The sequence below is a fragment of the Vipera berus genome, assembly GCF_964194415.1.
Source record: "Vipera berus genome assembly, chromosome: Z".
Lineage (NCBI taxonomy): Eukaryota > Metazoa > Chordata > Lepidosauria > Squamata > Viperidae > Vipera > Vipera berus.
In genome coordinates this window covers 120,257,488-120,275,619 of record NC_138205.1, presented here as the reverse complement: position 1 = coordinate 120,275,619, position 18,132 = coordinate 120,257,488, and the positions used below count along the sequence as shown (strand labels likewise).

Genomic DNA, 18,132 nt, shown 5'->3' with positions numbered 1-18,132 from the left:
CAGAGAGTATCAAGGAGAAGAAATGGTATAAGGTTTCCTGCCTGAGCAGGGGGTTGGACTAGATGACCTCCAAGGTCCCTTCCAAATTTATTATTATTATTAAGAGGGTTTTTTTTTGCTGTGGCCCAACCCTGTGCAACATTCTTCCATTGGAGGTGAGGCCTGCCCTCTCCATTTTGGCCTTCCAGAACGGTATCAAAATCTGATTTTACTGGATGGCCTGGGGCTCTGAGGATGGTTTGTGGCTTGTGGGGAAGGAAAATCTCATCTCCATCCCATCCATTTCGAGGGAGGGAGGGAGGGAGGGAGGGAGGGAGGGAGGGAGGGAGGGAGGGAAGGAAGGAAGGAAGGAAGGAAGGAAGGAAGGAAGGAAGGAAGGAAGGAAGGAAGGAAGGAAGGAAGGAAGGAAGGAAGGAGATAATCCAGGTTCACATAACCCTAAAACATAAGTTATAATTTACTAGGTACAATGACTAAGCTCAGACAAACCATATTAGCTGGTGATGTGTGAATCAGGTGATGTTATCTTGGTGCTTTACAAAACAAGTTAACAGGTTCTCATTTGGCTTTGAGATTGTAAGAGTTGAATTAAAAAATTAATGCTCTTATTTTTCTGCTTCTGTGACATTCAAATATTAGGGTTTTTTTAAGGTGATTGCTTTTCCCCCGCTCCAACAGAAAAAACATTCAGAACAAACAAGTAGAACTTGAATATAGTGCAGCAGTGTTGAAGTATTGCTGTTCAAAAGCTCATGTTAGTATTTTAGCAGCTACTGACATTTTCTTGAGCCAGAAGGTAATTTTCTCCTCTCCAGCATGAAGAGCATGATTTGAGCTGCCTATAGAGAATCATTTTTATGAACTCTCAAGATAGGTTTCTTTATAATTTAGCTTCCTTTGTTTTTATAAAATAAATTTATGAATAATAATTCAAACGTGAAGGTAATACTAACTGGGTATGAAACTAGAAACATATACGCACACGTCTGTATATAATCTAACTTGAAGATACAAATATTTGAAACGTTTCTATCCTGTCCCATACAGACAATAACGAAAAACATTATTAATCCTGCTAACATATAATGTAATTGAATTGAATTTGTCTTTCATAAGTTTTTCAATTTTCTTTTTTCTTTTTTGCCAAAACCAATCTGTACAGATACCACTGATCCAACAAAATATTATATTTTGATATTCCAATGTTTATTTATTATAAAGAATTCCAGTGTGATCTTAATTATTATCCCATTTTATGGACTTTTAAGAGACGTTCGTATTTTCAGTGTGGAAGTTTTATTTATACAATCTTGATCATATTCCCTTGCCATTGTGTAAAGTAGATATCTTATTCAGGAAACTTGATTAAGAGTCATATCACAAAATACATTTGATAAGATGAATCTGTCCAAGATAGATCTGATATCTCAGAGGGAGATTTGAATGAATCATATAGTGGTCAAGTGGTTGCGTTATGACTGGGGAGACACAGGACCAACCCTATTCTTGGCCCAACACTCAGTGGGTGATATTGGGGCAGCCATTCTCTTTCATTGTAACCTTCCCATCAAGAAATAACTAGAGGGGAGGGGAGGGGAGGGGAGGAGGGAAAGGAGAATAGTCTGAAAGCTGCCTTACTTTCCTGAATGTTCCCTTCTAATACACACACACACACACACACTGTTATTGTTGTTGTACACACCTGACCGATAGCGCTCATCTCGTGACCCTGAGGATCTGCGGCGATGGTATCGAGAGGAAGAGGATGGAGTTACGGGTGTTCTGCGTTCTTGTGGCAGTGCTTGATCCACTCCTGTGTTTGTGGAAAAAAGAGGAAAAAATATCAGATTCTGTTGCATTATTTTTTTAAAATTATGGTAACCGTGGCACAGTGGATGCAAATAAAACTTTGACCTGCTCAAGAACTCTATGCTAGAGTTAATACAAAGCAAAGAAATTATTATAACATAGGATTTTATGACATTGTTCAAAATCAAAAGTGTGAACAAAAGATGTACATTACTATCATTAAATGCAGCACAAATGTGCAAAATGCTACAGAATAACAACTCTGGGATATGCACTTTTGTGGATATTGTCATGTTAGGACTGTACAAATCAGAAATGGATAATGTCTGGCAGAGTCAGAATGATAAAACAGCAGCATCAATTGTAGTAATCCTGCCCACCTTCCATTGGTATATAATTAAATATTTTATGAGCCAAGTCAACCAATGTTTGCTAATCATTTTTAATATTGTAAAGTGAAAGTGCACTAACAGTTTTATATAAATAACCATAGTACAAGAAAAAGCAAACCAATTCAGATGCTTCCAGAAGTGAAACATCAACCCAAGTTTGAATTGTGCCTTTCCTGGGTTAAGGTTGAGCTCTAGATAGAAAAGGACTCTCCTCATGAAATCTTGCTCTTCAGAATAAATGGAAGGAATTCTTTCTTGAAACAGAAAGATGAGGACAATTTCTCCTATGCTCCACCTAAGCAGACAAAAGCAATTCTTTCTCCATTGAAGTAGTGGAGAAGCTTTCTGTCTGTCACAATGAGAAATAAACGATCTGCTCTCCCACTTCTGTCACAGAAAAGGAACGAAGTGAGGATGAGCCCAGGTGCAGAGTTCTTGTGAACTACATCTGCTCTGCAGCTCTAGAGAGTCACCAGGCACTTCTGTTGATTTTATGCATCAAATCAAAATATACCCACTGAGCCTTTCCAAAACAAGGTTTTCCCAGCACTTGAGCTCAGTGAACCCCAGCTGCTATCTCCAGATGTTACTATCTTTTGAAGATGGATCCAAGTCTGTTCGACTGAAGGAGAAAGAATACTGAGGTAGAGTTTTTAATATCCCATTTGGTACGATCTCCAAACAAAGAGCATTTAGGCTCTACAGCATGTTACACACACACAAAAAAAACCAAGCACGTTAGGAGTTGGAACAAGAAATAACTCCGTGATGGATTATGTGCTCTGTACTGTCCTGGCAAATGGTTAAAAATAAACATGAGTTAATTGAAATAATCAGTTCGGCAGCTCTTTCCAAAGAGCATCATGTGGTTGTGCTTGGAGCAGGCGACAGCTCTATTTTAGGTCCACAAATTAGATACTATGGTGATAAGAACCACAGGGGACAAAAAAGGCAATTCTGCTTATTTGAAAGTTAGTTTATCTACCCTCCAACTTGACACCAATGAAAAATTAAAGATGATCATTAGAATTCCCTTTCTTACCTATTGTATATTGCAAGACTTAAGCACAATATTTTTATTTATCTTGCAATACCTTATCCAGTTTTACAAGCCAATGAGAGAGTATGTTGCATAATACTAGAACACTATAATTTTCAGATAAGGCAAAGATGGCAAAGTATCAATTGAAGTGGGCTGATAATCCTTGAGCTGGGGAAGCTTTTTGCATCCTATCCACCGTGTTTCTTCTCTTTGTACAATTTCATTTTCTATTTCCAACTGTGAAATCTTGGCGTCTGGTGTCAGTACGACCAAAAAGAATTGTTAGTCAGCTTTTTTATATGTTATGATATTCTTAGAATATTATAAATCTGCAGCTATAGAGATTATCTAAATAATTGGTGAGTCTCAATTTTTATTCTCCTTGGAACTGGGTCTTCTTCTTGTCTCCTGTCCATGCAGTGGTCAATTGCTGGTTCATTCATTTTTTCCAATGACATGAGCATATTTCTCTGGTAAGAAGCCTTAAATAGAAAATGTCTAATTCCATTTTCTGCCTCCATTAAAGGTCAAAATAGGACCTTCTCCCCCTCTCTCCCATGTACGAGGGATATAAATATGATTTTATGGCTGGTTCCCAAATTTTCTTCAAACAATAGAAGCCCAGCACAAGCTTTTATTAGGTATTCAGCAAGACTAGTCAGTTGCAATTTTTAAAAACAGCCTACTTTTTTTCTTGCAGGGTAAATATAGAACACAAAATATTAAGCCTTTGGTATCCAGATAAGACACAAAATTCTCAAAAATTAAACTGTTGTTATCAAGAGGAAGGTAGCCTTCATAGAAACATCATCCACCTGTCTGGCACATATAATGTTGGAACGTAGTCAGATGGAATTGCTTTTTCCAGAATAAAATTTGTGCAAATAAATAATGCACAAGGCAATCTGTAGATGTTATAGATTCATTGCTATTGCCTTGCATGGAGGATTAAATCTAGTAAAACTGTGTACTGATATCCCTTGAAATCTCTTTTGATATGTTTTCTAGGAATAACTCCACGATGCATACCCCATCTAGAAAAATGTTAATTATCACATTTCTCAATGAAATGTGATTGGAAGCAGAATTAACTTGTCCTTTGTTTGGAAAATGCATGATGAAAATAAATATATAAAATCAATAAATTAATTGGTAGTGTAATGCATCCAACGTTCAATTACTTGAAAAGAATTCTCTTCTGAAGCCTTGTTTTAATCTACAAAGAAGATGAAAGTGAACTAAAAAAAGAGAAAAACTTCCATCATACATGGTAATGACCACTAACTTGGATTTGATAGATTCAATGAAATTGGGAAATCATTGGCTCTAAATCTTGATAACTGAAGGTTATTTTTTAAATCTTTGACTGCTACTAAAAATGACAGTCAAAAGATTTTGCCTGTCTGTCCATATAAGTTGGCTTCATAGATGCATTTGGTTGGCTATTAAATGACACAGAATACTGATAGTTAATGTGAGGACCAGAATATCTAAAGCCAAAGTTGGGACTATGGAAATATTTAAGAACTACTTGACTAAAAAGCCATCACTGTCAGGAGAAACTTGTTGATTTGTGAGAAAGGCCAGAAGAAAATGGAAGTTTAAATGACAGTGGGTATAAGAAGACTGTCACTGGGAATAAGCAACCAACTGATTCAGCTGGGTTCATTCTTGCTTGCAATAAAGATTCTTTTCTAATTGATCTGTGTCTGTGAGCCTTATCCATACTTAAGAGCCATCTACAATGAGAATATCTGTAATTTATTGCTGAATCCTTTAGAGGGAGCCTAACAATTCCAGGACAACTTATATCCTTACAATTTCTTTAGACCTCCTAATGCAATCTGATAATTTGGAGTCAACTGATTTCTGGGATATCAATATACGGTATCTGAAAAGCTTCACATGAGGAAGCTGACTTAATGGCAGTCAAGGCAGACTGAACCAAGAATCTCCTAATCTAAATTGCTATGCCTTAGCCTCTAGTTTTGAGCTCTTACATATAAGTAAGACATAATCAATAAGCAACCAACGTTTCCTCCTCAATGAATCCTGAGGAAGATTTGTTCTCTTGCTACTATCTGTGCTTTTGAGAGGAAGGAAATGAACAATCAGCAACTACAACTGTTACCTGGGACCAAATCCAGAAAAAAAGGAATCAAGACTTAAAAACTCAAAAGTCAGACAACAATCTTTATTTATTTCAGTATTTTAATACTGCCCCTCCCTTAATGGAGTAAGAGTGCTTTAGTTTGAGGAAAGATACATCATTTTGATTCTTATGGAATTTGGAACCAATCTGCTTAGATTCAAGAATGGAAAATGGTAGCTACATAATATATATTTACATAATATATATTTACACCCATCTCTCCCAGCATCTTAATTCTTATACAATCAATTGGAAGAGACATCAGAGGTCATCCACTCTCTACTCCAGCCACCTACTCAGTGCTTTATTCAATGCAACATCTCTTGAACATTTCCAGCCTCTGACCAAAGTCCTATAGAGACGGAGAATATATTATTGTAGAAGAGAATGGAGATAGCCTTGAAGAAGTTATGCAACAGCTATTATAAAAACATCAGCTTAGCCCACAAAGGCAGGAGGGAGTGAGGAAGAAAATATTGTTGCTCTAATACTCTGCTCTACGAGAGTTGGAGAAACTCTAACATGTTTTTAAGGTTCTGTTTATTCCTTCTAACACCTAACATAAATCTAGTTCCCTGTATTTTCAAACCACTAGTTTTTGTTCTGCTCTCTGAACAACAGAGAGTAAGTTTACCACCTTATCCATTTAATAATCCATAAGTATCTAAAAACTGCCTGCTATCATGTCCTCCCTCAGTTCTTTACAGCTCAAACATCCCAGGTCTTTTAAATGGTGGTTTCCAGATCCTGCCCTCCTCTTGATAGCCACTCTCTGAGCTTATTCCAGATTGTTGATGTCCTTTACCTCTCCTTTTTCTATTAACGGTTTCCTGTTAGAATGTTTTACTTAACTCTGCAACATGGAACAATAATGTTCTTTTCCTAGTTAAGTTCATTTTAAATATATGGGTGTGCATGTTCTGCATGTAGTATTCAGATATAACTAACATACTATTTTTTTTTACTATAAATCATTCATACTTCCATCCCAACGAACTCATTGTGGTGGATGAGAATGGAATTGAAAGTTGTTTCTGCCTTTAAATGGGAAGATTGTCAATTAATAAAATAAGTTTGAATACAGAAGATCCCAGACAAAATTTCTAAACTATCTTTCCCAAATCTGACATTAGAATTCTATCTTCCAGAAGCATTTCCATGAAATAGTAGCAAGTAGTATGAAATAATCTGATTTTGCATATGACAGCCTCATTTTAACAAAATGTATTCTGGTTTTAGGGTGTTTTTGTTTTGTTGTTTGCTCTTAATTGTTTGATGGATCAGGTCCAACAACTATAGTCAGATGAAAATAGGGCAGGTGTCAATATTCTAAAAATTAAGGAACAAGATAGAATTGTGTGCTCCGTATCTGCAGCAATCATGTACGTCCTTTCACATATAGATTGATTCCCATTTTCCTTCCAAATTCATGCATATACTTCGCTAATTTAGGGGGGGATTTCAGTTACTGTAAGAGATAGTGCCTACGGAGGGGACCTAGTGTGATGAAATACAGTGAAGAAGGAGTGAGAGGAAACAAGAGACAGCAGAGCCAACAGATGGGCAGGAGATAGAGGAACAGAGTTAGGATAGCTGCTCCTTAGAATCGCCTAGGCCCTAGGGTATATCCATTAGGGTGAGATTAATAAGAGTTTAATCTGGCAAGATTCTGTCTACTGTGTGTAGGCAAATAAAGAACTGAACTCTGGCTGGATTGTACTATTCGCTCTTGGGCTAAACCTAATAGTTATTGCTTTTATTGGACAGCTAGAGATTTTAAAAATCTGCAATTCACTCAGAGATGCAATAGTGATGAATATCTGTAACTTGGGTGTAAGATGACGGTGAAGCTTCGTTCTCCGAGCTTGTGGGTTGGTTTCTGAACTAGCCCTGTTAATGAAACCCTCATCACTCAAGACATCTACACACAGATTCTGAATTAGCCCTATCACCAATTATAATTTAGGCTGTAAACATACTTAGAGGCTCCCCCCACATGGGAACATGGCTCAGAAAATCATCTTTCTGTGGCTACATCTGCCACAGCATCCAAATTTTTCATGATGCTGGAACAAGACAGGGTAAGAATGAATTCGTTTATGTCTCCATCATTGATCAGCATCAAATCCATGGAAAGGACACCTTCAAATACTGTAGATGTTTTAATGCCATCTCAAATATAACCAGAGAAAGGCCTATGTAATAGAAGAATGCTTCATTAGAGGTCATAGAGCTACCAAGCAAGACCACAAAGAATTGTCCTTCAGATAGCGCATTGTGGAAAAGAGCAGAGATCTATATTGGAATATGGTCCTTGTTTTCAGAAGGCTGAGCAGAGAAGCAATAATGACCTTCATAGATATCACTAATTTCCTAAACATAGTTTTATAGTAAACTGCTATTTTTTGCTTCACACAATACTCTAAAACACAATGTGTGGATCAATAATTTATGTTACACATTTTTCAAGCCTCTTTTCCCAAAGTAGTAAATGAGTTGGCAGTAATAACCTTGACTAAGTCAACACTTGTCTTTCAGAGATGGCTTTGGAATGTCAAACAAAATCCAATTCTCAAATGCTTTTAACTTTGACCAGGAATATTTAGCAGTCCCAAAAATGTACCTGGAGAACATATTTCGGTATTAAATGCACATCGTGAAACAATACACAAATGGTGTGCAATTCTGGGATTGCAAATGTCACTTTTCTGTGCTATAACTTCCTCACACACCATGTCCATGAAATCCAACTTTCTGTCAAAATGCTTGTCAAACATATAGAGGTATATAAACATAAGTACAGTTGTTGTGCTCACCAAAACGAAAGTAAAAGAGGGGACGGTTTGCTGCTGTGCTGTGCGGTGCTGTGCGCTCTCTAGCTGCTGCTTCCCGGATGTCACAGACCCCAATGTTGCTAGTGCGGTGCATCCTTCTTGCTGGCCCTTCACTGTGCTGCAGTCTACACCGTACCGCGGCAGCTCCATTCGCTGCTGTAACAATTTGAAAAAAACTAATTAAATCATGTTTAGTTTTTTTACATTTGTTACAGCCACGAATGGAGTTTCAGCCCCCATGCAGTTGAAGTATGTACACACACAAGTCCCAAAGCAGGTGTACCTGCACATATACATACATCCACCCCCACCCCCAAACATACAAACACATATACAAACATTGTAAAACAGAGCCACATAATCAATTTCCCACTAAGCCAACATTGGTGTTTGTAATGTCAACAAAGCAGCAGCCAGAAGACTGGATGTTGAAATAGTCAAGAGTTGCCTTTTCGTTTACGGCCAGTATTACCCAGTATTTTGGGTATGTTTACTCAAAGCGTAAAGGCACCTTATCCAAAGTATTACATGCAGAATTAAATTGTTTTGGTTTAAAGATGTAAAACACCAAACTTTCCCAACAATTGACACTGCATTTTCCAATAGATCATAGCAAATAGTGATTGAAGTGCAACTAATGGCACTTTAAAACAACATCTTCCCCAAAATGGGCAGAGCAACTCCCTTTGGAAGAATCTAGAAGCAAGCAAGTTTCATCAGAAGAAAACACCAATTTTGTCTGGAGACAGAAATATAGGAACAAAAACTATGACAAATACATAATCTCCTGGCTCTGGGAAGCAGTAGTGTGCAACTAAGCAGCTGCTCATTCTGTTGGCATAACAGAATGAGAGAACCACACAGGGGCATCTCCTAAAATATTTTTCCCAACCAACTTTGTTTTAGGAGAAATAGCTAATGCAGGACAAATTCCATAAATCTGGCAGGGGATCTGCAGAATGTGTTAGCAGAGACTGAACTTAGTATTCTAGCAATCACATTTTTTTTAAAGAGTAAGAATGCTAGAAGACTACAAATGCAAAGATGTTGGAAGAGTTTATCTGCTGGATTTCTGATGTCTGAGAAAAAACTATAGTCAAGATTTTTTATCCTTCTACTTCAGATTGGAAAAAAGTGTTTGTGTGAACTGCCTCTCAAGAAAAGCAAAACAAATTATGCAAAAATACTTGCTCTATTTGCATAATGGAACAGGTAAATTATATGGTATATTCATTCTTAGAATAGGATTTTGAATTTCTTGGCAAACAAAATTATTTTTCTTAAAATAATGTAACAAAAATTTGGACTGTTTTAGCTAAAAAATTAGTTGCCAATAGATTGTTGGACTCCTCTGAAGGATAGATTTTGACCTTTGTATATTCTGTTCATGGCTTAAATTCTAAAATGAGAAAAGTAGGGCTCAAATAATTAAATGGTTTTGTATATGGAGTGGCCTTTCTAAGTTAATTTTCTGTGTGAATAATGGTTAAAAATGTCATATTCTTTATACTTGGTTTGGAAGAATACTAAATTTATGAAATCCCATTTGTGATCTTCCAGATTGTAGCCTGGAGACTATGTAAATGTAAGTGAAAGTTGTTTTAGAGCTTATTATTTGTTGCTACATGATATGGAGATCAGACTGTAAATGCTTCATGAAGCTTCTCCATCAATTCTACTGGATGGAATTCAGCAAGTGCAATAATGCAACCATGAGATTCTGGGACAATCATAAATGCCCAGTAGTTGTAAAATGCCCAAATTTTGATCTCATAACTGTGGGGACGCAGCCACAGTCATAAATGCAAGGGCTTGTCATAAAGTTAGCTTTTCATTGCAGTCATAACTTTGAACAGCTGCTTGATAGGTCAATTAAGTGAGGACTACTTGTATATGAGGAGTTACAGTGGGGAAGATCCTGGCAGTAAAATTGCAAGTGGAGATCACTTGATCATTTGCTTAAGGACCATAACAGAAATGACATCGTAAGTCTAATGAAATCTTGCAATGTTTTGCTTAGCAATGGAGTTTACAGTCCCACTTGTGGTTCTTAAGACAGGGCTATCTATAACATGCACTGAGGCCAAAAAATGGATGGATAATTCAATAGACAATTCATATTATTATATTTATGTATGTGTAGATAATATGTGTGTTTGCATTGTGTATGCTTATACAGCAAACATGCATAGTTCTATTTTTTTCTAATCTATGTGTATATTTTAAAGTTACCCTAGTGCAGCCTTCCCAATCTGCTGCTGTCTAGTTTATACACACACACACACACACACACACACACACACACGTACACACGTACATGCTTATATACATACACATACATACATATATTCTTTTTAGGGAGTCATAATCTAAAAGTTAATTGGCCTTGAGGACTGGAAATATCAATGTAAATCTAAAATTTTAAATCCAAAACTAGTTTTGCCAGACAGGAAATTCTGAGAACTAGATGAGCATCATCTACTTAAAACTATTGGCCAAGTCCCACAAAATGCCTTAGTCATCTGAGAGAAAAGGGATACAGCATCCCTCAGAAGAAGAGTTTTGATTCCAGACCCTCCTTTTCTAACCCTTGATTTAGATGCTATGGTGTCACAGGTTCTGGGGAATGCGTACACTTCAAAAGCCTTCTTAAATTTCTGGAGAAGGCCTGGAATCAAATCCTGATACTGCCTTGTTTGGGAAAACCTAGTGAAACCTTTGGAGACTAATGGCAGACTTCCTACAGCAATTAAGTGCACAATGTGAGTCCATGCAACCTTTTCAGACTGACATTTTGCTCCCCTCATCCCTACAGAGCTACTGGTACTTGTTGATTCAAATTCCAGATTATATTATGCCCAAGCAAGACAGGATTTATAAGTAAACGGCAAAACTCCTTTAAAACCAGCTAATAATCCTGCTTGTCTGGATGCAATAAAACCTCATCCTGGATTCAGATGTCATGCAGTATTGAGCTAGTCTGACTCATTCACCTGCTGGCATGGGTGGAAAAAATAAGAGGATAAAGCAGGAAGAAATAGGCCTGTTAGCCTCGGCTTCTACGCATACGAAAATAAGCTATGTGTAGCTGTGCCTTGCTCCTCTTCTATAATAAGACATATAGAGATTTATTTATATTATTGTAACTGGCTTATATAAAGTATTTTGCTCCATTACTGGGTTTTTTTCTTTCTCTTATTAAGGGAGAAAGAAAGGACTGAAACCAAACCTAATCAGACATCACTGATCAACTAATAGTATTCTGAACTGGTTGTGTGTGTGTGTGTGTGTGTGTGAGAGAGAGAGAGGGGGGGGGAGCTACTAGACTCAGGAATCATAGAGGGAAGGGGAAGACACTCATAGAATCATAAAATCATAGGGCTAGAAGGGACCTTGGAGGTCTTCTAGTCCAAATTCCTGCCCAAGGGAGTTGGACTTGAATATACCTGTTCTACTCTAAACAGCCTACAATTGCAAGCACAGAAAGAAACTGGCCAGCAGGCAACAAAGATGTAAGTCCCTTCTAATACCTTGGGCTATTTATTTTTTAAAAAATACAACATTTTATTTTTGAGAGTTGTCTAGTTGTTTCCGTATCATACTGTAGATCCAAACAAAGAAATTTCACTGCATTATGAATGAAATAATCACCTATTTCTCACCATTTAATTTCTGATACTATTATGTGGACCACAAGGAAGTGGGCCAAGGTGAATGCTGTCAGTTGTCCCAAATACTGATATCTGAGATAGCCTTGTCCAATTGGACACCTTCCAGTTGAATTTTAAATACATCTTCCAAGATTCCTCAGCCATGCTAAGCAGCTGGGCAGTTTTGGAAGAAGCAGATCCAACAGATTAGGGAGGAATAATTAGAGCACAGTTGGTCTGAGATTTATTGTCTCTAAAACTGGAAGGACATGAGTTTCAGAAGTTTCATTCCGATCTGTAAGACCACCACCAGAGAAAGGCAATGGGAAATTTCTCTTTGGCTCCAGGATGCTTAAATGTCATCTACTGAGGGGTTCCAGGCTTTCTCTTATGTTCAATATTTGGACTGCAGTATCCACCGAATAGATTTGTCAATCTTTCTCTCCTTTCTAATTCTCTCCAAAATCTGCAGATATTCCTTAGTAGGTAATGCTGGATTAAGTGGGGTCAATTAACTGGAGTAGGGTCCACTTAAGACAGAGATAATGTGGACAGATGTTTTTCAGGCCAGTAATTCTGAATGTTGCTTGTCATGAATGAGGCAGCATTCCTTCTAGTTCCTCAGTTCCAAATTTTACATTTTGGACACATTCTATAAACATAGTCTGCTCACCATGTCTACTTCTGGAAATATCCATTTCTTTAGGAAAGTATCTTTGAGGAAGATGGGCAGTTTAGAAATATGAAATATAAATAAATAAAATCGTTGATTTTAAATTTGAAATAATTAAAATATGGTCAGATATTATTTACTTCCATAATTTTAGTTGAAAATAGTTATACTTTTCGACAATTTCATCTCGCTCCATTTATCATGTGATTCCTATTGCTATGTGATGGCACAGTGGTTAGAATGCAGTATAGCAAGCTAACTCTGCCCACTGCCAGGAGTTCGATCCTGACCGGCTCACGGTTGACTCAGTCTTCCATCCTTCTGAGACTAGTAAAATGAGGACCCAGATTATTGGGAGCAGTATATAAGCCTAAGTGCTAGTGCTAGTGCTATGAATCTGGGATGGGAATGAGAAGAGCTGCATACCTGTGCCATATATTTAAACAAGGAGACGAACATTTGTCACAAGAACTAGCTAGTCGGAGGAACTGACACACATTACACAATACTGACAATTCTTTTGTGCCTCCAGATAATAAACTCTTTACAATGCACATTAACAGATTGTTGTAATGATTAATACACATGACAATTCCATGCACTACTTCTAAATTTCTACATACCTTGAGGTTGTGGCAAGTAGGCCCCAATTAATTTTGATCTCTTCTTTTCATAGCCCTTCTGTGTGATGTCACCTGCCAAAGAAAGCAAAGAAAATCAAGACCAGCTTTAATGAAGAAAGAACTCATCCACTCAAGTCAAGGTAGTAACTGCTTTCCCACTGCGCCATTGTTTGTTTTGATGATCATAATGAATAAATGGTTGAAAATATATTATTTACATTCTGCCTCGAAAAGATAATTTATGCTAGAACCATTTTTGGCAACTAAACTCACAGTGTAGTTTTCTGCTGATCGAGGAAGTCCAAGATTCAGAGGGCTGTATTGTCATTGCGATATTCTGTCTTATAAAAATACAGCAGCTTTCATTATGATAATCAACAGTGGATTATATAGGATATTTGAGCCGGTAATAGCTGGCAAAGGACATTGCCAATTAGCATTTTCCACCCCTATTAATGGGATTCTTTAATCAAGCATGAAGGATGCACAAAAGATTTGGAACTGTTGGTACACCATTGAAATAATAGTATTGTATAAACATTTGGCTAAGCTTTGAAGAGCTACTTGAAGTAAAAAATGAAAAGCATCAGTTGCATCAAACTTCTCAAGTCCAGGCTATAAAAAGATACTATTTCTATCCCTTCAGCCATACAGTTGGGAAGATTTTTTTTTTGACAGACCAAATACTATGTCCTGAGATGCGCCAAAAGCAAAAATGAAGACAGGGCCATTAATTGACTGGTTTTGCTAGTGAATTGCAAAGCTTGACATGGTTTTCTTCTATTCTCCAAATGCCTATCTTGAGTTGTCTGAAAATTTGGGAAGCTCCAGTGCCAAAGCCTCAAGAGGACAACAAATTTATTCATAAAATGGTGGGGCAATAGGATAGGTCATTCATTCTGAATAAATACAAGTGGCTTTCTTTCCTCAACTGTGTCTTCCTGTAATTTTCATTTAGTGGCAAACTACTTCAAAACTTTAAAACACTATTTTATTACTTTCTTTTCTTGATTATTTGGATTTATCAGTTGCTTCAACTGCTCTAAGCAGAGTATTCAGCATATCCATAACAAGAGTGAATACAGTCCATACAGTTAATCCTTGGTTTATGACTGATCCCTTAGTGACTGTTTGAAGTTATGACAGATTTCCCAAAAGCTATTTATGTGACTATGATTTTCAATGCTAATTTCTGGTGTTTACTTCTGGTTTCCAGCAAAAACAACCAGTGAGTAAAATGCAGCCTCTTAATGACCACTGCATTCACTTAATGGCCAGCACATAAAATGTCATAAAATTGGTTCTGGTCCTATTGCATCTGCTTAACGACTGCAACAACAATTTGGCCCAGAATTACATTTGTAGGCCGAGGACTACCTGTATCTTAATTCAGGAGTTAATAACCATTAATCCAAGTGTATCAAGAAAACTCTAGGCATAAACAATCAGAAAAGACAGGGAGAACATTTACATCAGTCCCTAAAAGCTTCTTAGGAAAAAAAAAACTTGATCTCCCTAAAACCCTTGGAGCTTTTCTAATTCCAAGGGGAAAGAAGAATTTGGGATACTGTTATGTAGACATGGGATGGCACAGAGAAGAACCACCATTATGGCATTTGCAAGTTTTTCAATTTGCAAATGGCTATAGCTATATGGGTATGAACGTGAAAAAATAGGGTTGCAAGTAGCTATAGCCATTTGCAAATTGTTAGTAGTTAGTAAATTTAGATGAAAGTGAACTTCAAAAAGAATGCAAATGACCAGCTGTCTGCAAGGAATATAAATCCTTCCATTCCCTGCCATCCAGTTAAAGCTGAAGAAGCTTCTTGGATAAGAAGTGAAACGTCTTTTAAAAAATAACAGGAAAGTCCAGTTGCCTCTTGAAAAAGCACCTTTGGGACAACCATGACCTGGATGACTGAGAATCTCCATTGACCTTCATCTATGACCACCATTTTGATTTTTTTAAATCCATACTCTGTGGATCTTCTTTCTAGACTCAGCAAGTTATACCATCCTTTGCACATCTACTTGAAAAGCCTCAACGCATCTGCATAGAAGACTGAAGAAGTTACTTAGATAAAACAGCGAAACTTTTTGAATCAACAAAAAAAGTTCAGCTGCCATGACTCAACTTCCAATCAATTTATCTGCATAGGTTCCTCTGACATATAAAATAATAATAATTTCTAAATAAGTACTCTGCACTAAAAGTCCTGTGACATTTTGAAGACAAACAAATCTACATAAATTAAGTCATATTTGGAAGTTCAAGCTGTTTAGAAAGAAAATAGTGGGAGAAAATAGCTGATGGACTTTTTAAAAGTTTGTAAGGCAGGCATTTCAGTTCATCTCTAATGGTAGAGATGTGGACTTGTGGAAGAATCTTATCCCAGAGTTGAGAATACAGCAGTCTCAACTTAAAACCACAATTGAGCCCAAAATTTCTATTGCTAAGCAAGACAGTTGTTAAGTGAGTTTTGTCCCATTTTATGATCTTTCTTGTCATAGTTGTTAAATGTTAAAGTTAAAGTTAGTAAAATGGTTGTTAAGTGCATTTGTCTTCCTCATTGACTTTGCTTGTCAGAAGCTCACAAAAGGTCATTATATGACCCTGAATATTGCAATCCTCACACATACATGCCAGTAGTCAAGAATGTGAATTTGGATCATGTGACCACAAGGATCCTGCAACGGTCCTAAATGTGAAAAGCGGTCACAAGTCACTTTTTTCAATGATGTTGTAACTTTGAATATCACTAGACAAATGGTTGTCAGTTGAGGCTATCAGTATTATCAATTTCTTGGCAACCATATTTCAAAGAAAACTTACACGTAAGCAGCATATTGTGTTCTCAAAGATAACTGGGGGCTGCTGGCTTGTTGCCAAATGCTGTCTGCAAAATATGCATAGCAAACCATTTATGGAATTTCATACTAGTAATAACATATTTAACAGGTTGAAATAGGGAAGATGAATAGTAGAGGACCTGCTTTGGTATTTTTGGAACACCACAGATCATATCCACTTTCATATGGAGGTAAACCTCAAGCTCCCATAATTCCTATTAAGTTGGTTGGGTAATTATGAAATTATCTCTGTCTAGAGCAGGGGTTCCCAACCCCTGGTCCGTGGACCGGTACTGGGCTGCAGCAGGCCAGCAACTGGTCCACACAAACAAGCAAAGCCCCATCCATGGGATGCAGGCAGAACACAAAAACACACCCTCTCCGGTATGCTGAAAAACTCTCTCCACATAACTGGTCCCTGGTGCCCAAAACGCTGGGGACCTCTGGTCTGGAGAATGCTGGTTGGGAAGTCTACTGTAAAGTTGCAGCAGATAGTATGAAGGCTCTCTACCAGATTTTTTCTGGGGCTGGCACCATTTGAAGAAAAAAAATCTTTCAGCTAAGTGGACAAAATAATCTGACTTTGTAGAATGTATGGTCTCCCTTTACATCATTCTAACTCGTATTTCCCCAAACACATTTATTTTGGCAGAGTGAAAGCAAAACTCTCCAGTAATAATTCAAAAATAAAAATGTCGTCAACAGTAAGAAATCTGGGAGACACCACCCTGGAACTGCCCTGAAATTGTTGAATAGCTCCACATAAGGATTTAACTAAAGACAAACATCTTCAGATGGAAAACAAAAACTGGTTTTAATCAAGATTCAAGCATATGCAGATCATGAGAGCAAAATACGGATTGGGGGGTGGGAGAAATCCTATATCCCAAAGTCTGAGGATTTCAGACGAAAAGTCAGCTTCCATCCTCCCAATCTATTTTTATCCTCCAAATATTCAAGTTGCTGTGCAGCTTGTTTGCTGCCAATGACTCAAATTTACTGTCAGCGTCTTGACAAGAGAGATTCGAATGAAACAACGTTCCTCATAAATGAGTGCCGTGACTCACTGATTTCTCCCACTGATGATGCAGAGTCTCTCCGTCTGCCCTTCCAAAAATACACAAGGAGACAAGGAATTACAGCTTGAAGGAAGCAATCCGCGAAAATGCATGGGGAGGGAAAAAAACACACCCAAACCAAGAGAGATGCATTTTGCAGCCTTGCCAATATTCAGGTCAACAACTAGACTGATTGTATGGATTTAAGAGGCTTTTGGACTACTAAAACCACCATCTGAAAGCTATTCAGTAAGCAACTCTTGGCATCAGGAGGGTTTCAAGAGCAATGGTTAGATGGTTATTATTGTGGAATCCAACTAGGGTAATGTAATGTCTGCAAGAAAACAATCAAGCTCAGAGAGCACCAAGGACTCCAGCATAGTTCAACCCTGAGCTACAAATATTCACTTCTAATAGTTACTATTGTTACACCAATATTCAAAACATATATAAAACTAGCAGTATGGATGAACTGGTTATTTGGATTCCATCTTTCAGCCTGGGAAATAATTCAGGATCAGTTGAATGAATGAACCTTTACTGTCAAAGTACAACCATGTATACATTGAGATGGGCTGAGCCTCCCTTTGTGCCCCCAACTTACAATGACACAAAACCTCCATCTTATTACACCATGTGAACTAATTGCACAACACACCAGCCTTGCAAGTCAATTATGCATAAAATTTATAAAAATTATTTCCCGTTCAAAAGCCTAACAGCCCATGGATAAAAGCTGTTTTTCAGCCTGTTGGTGTAGCTGGCTATGCTCCTATATCTCCTACCCGATGGTAGGAGAGTAAAGAAATACCGTCCAGGGTGTGAGTTGTCCCTGAGAATTTTCCTCACTCTTCCAAGGGAGCGAGCCCTGGCAATGTCATCCAGTGGTGTCAGGGGACAGCCCACAATGTCTTGTGCTGTGCTCAACACCCTCTGTAATACTTTCCTATCTGCGGCTGTCAGACCAGCATACCAAACCACAATACCATACGAGAGGACGCTCTCTATAGTAGACCAGTAAAAGAGGGTCATAAGCCAATGTTCTACCC

The 18,132-nt window shown here is 37.6% G+C and overlaps 1 protein-coding gene across 2 annotated transcripts in view; it reads right to left on the bottom strand.

Annotated features, from left to right (window-relative positions):
- Positions 1-13,246, bottom strand: part of LOC308677055 (disco-interacting protein 2 homolog C) — a 120,293-nt gene extending 107,047 nt beyond the window's left edge. Inside the window, exons 1-3 of one of the 2 annotated variants that reach the window (XM_081343215.1) lie at positions 13,176-13,246; positions 8,212-8,385; positions 1,703-1,813 (exon numbers count right to left, since the gene is read on the bottom strand). In XM_081343215.1, the coding sequence (XP_081199341.1) occupies positions 1,703-1,813; positions 8,212-8,323 (223 nt within the window). In that variant the 5' untranslated portion in view covers positions 8,324-8,385; positions 13,176-13,246. The remainder of the gene's footprint in view (positions 1-1,702; positions 1,814-8,211; positions 8,386-13,175) is intronic. The other variant, XM_081343216.1, reaches the window with a different exon arrangement.
- Positions 13,247-18,132: the final 4,886 nt, after the last annotated feature.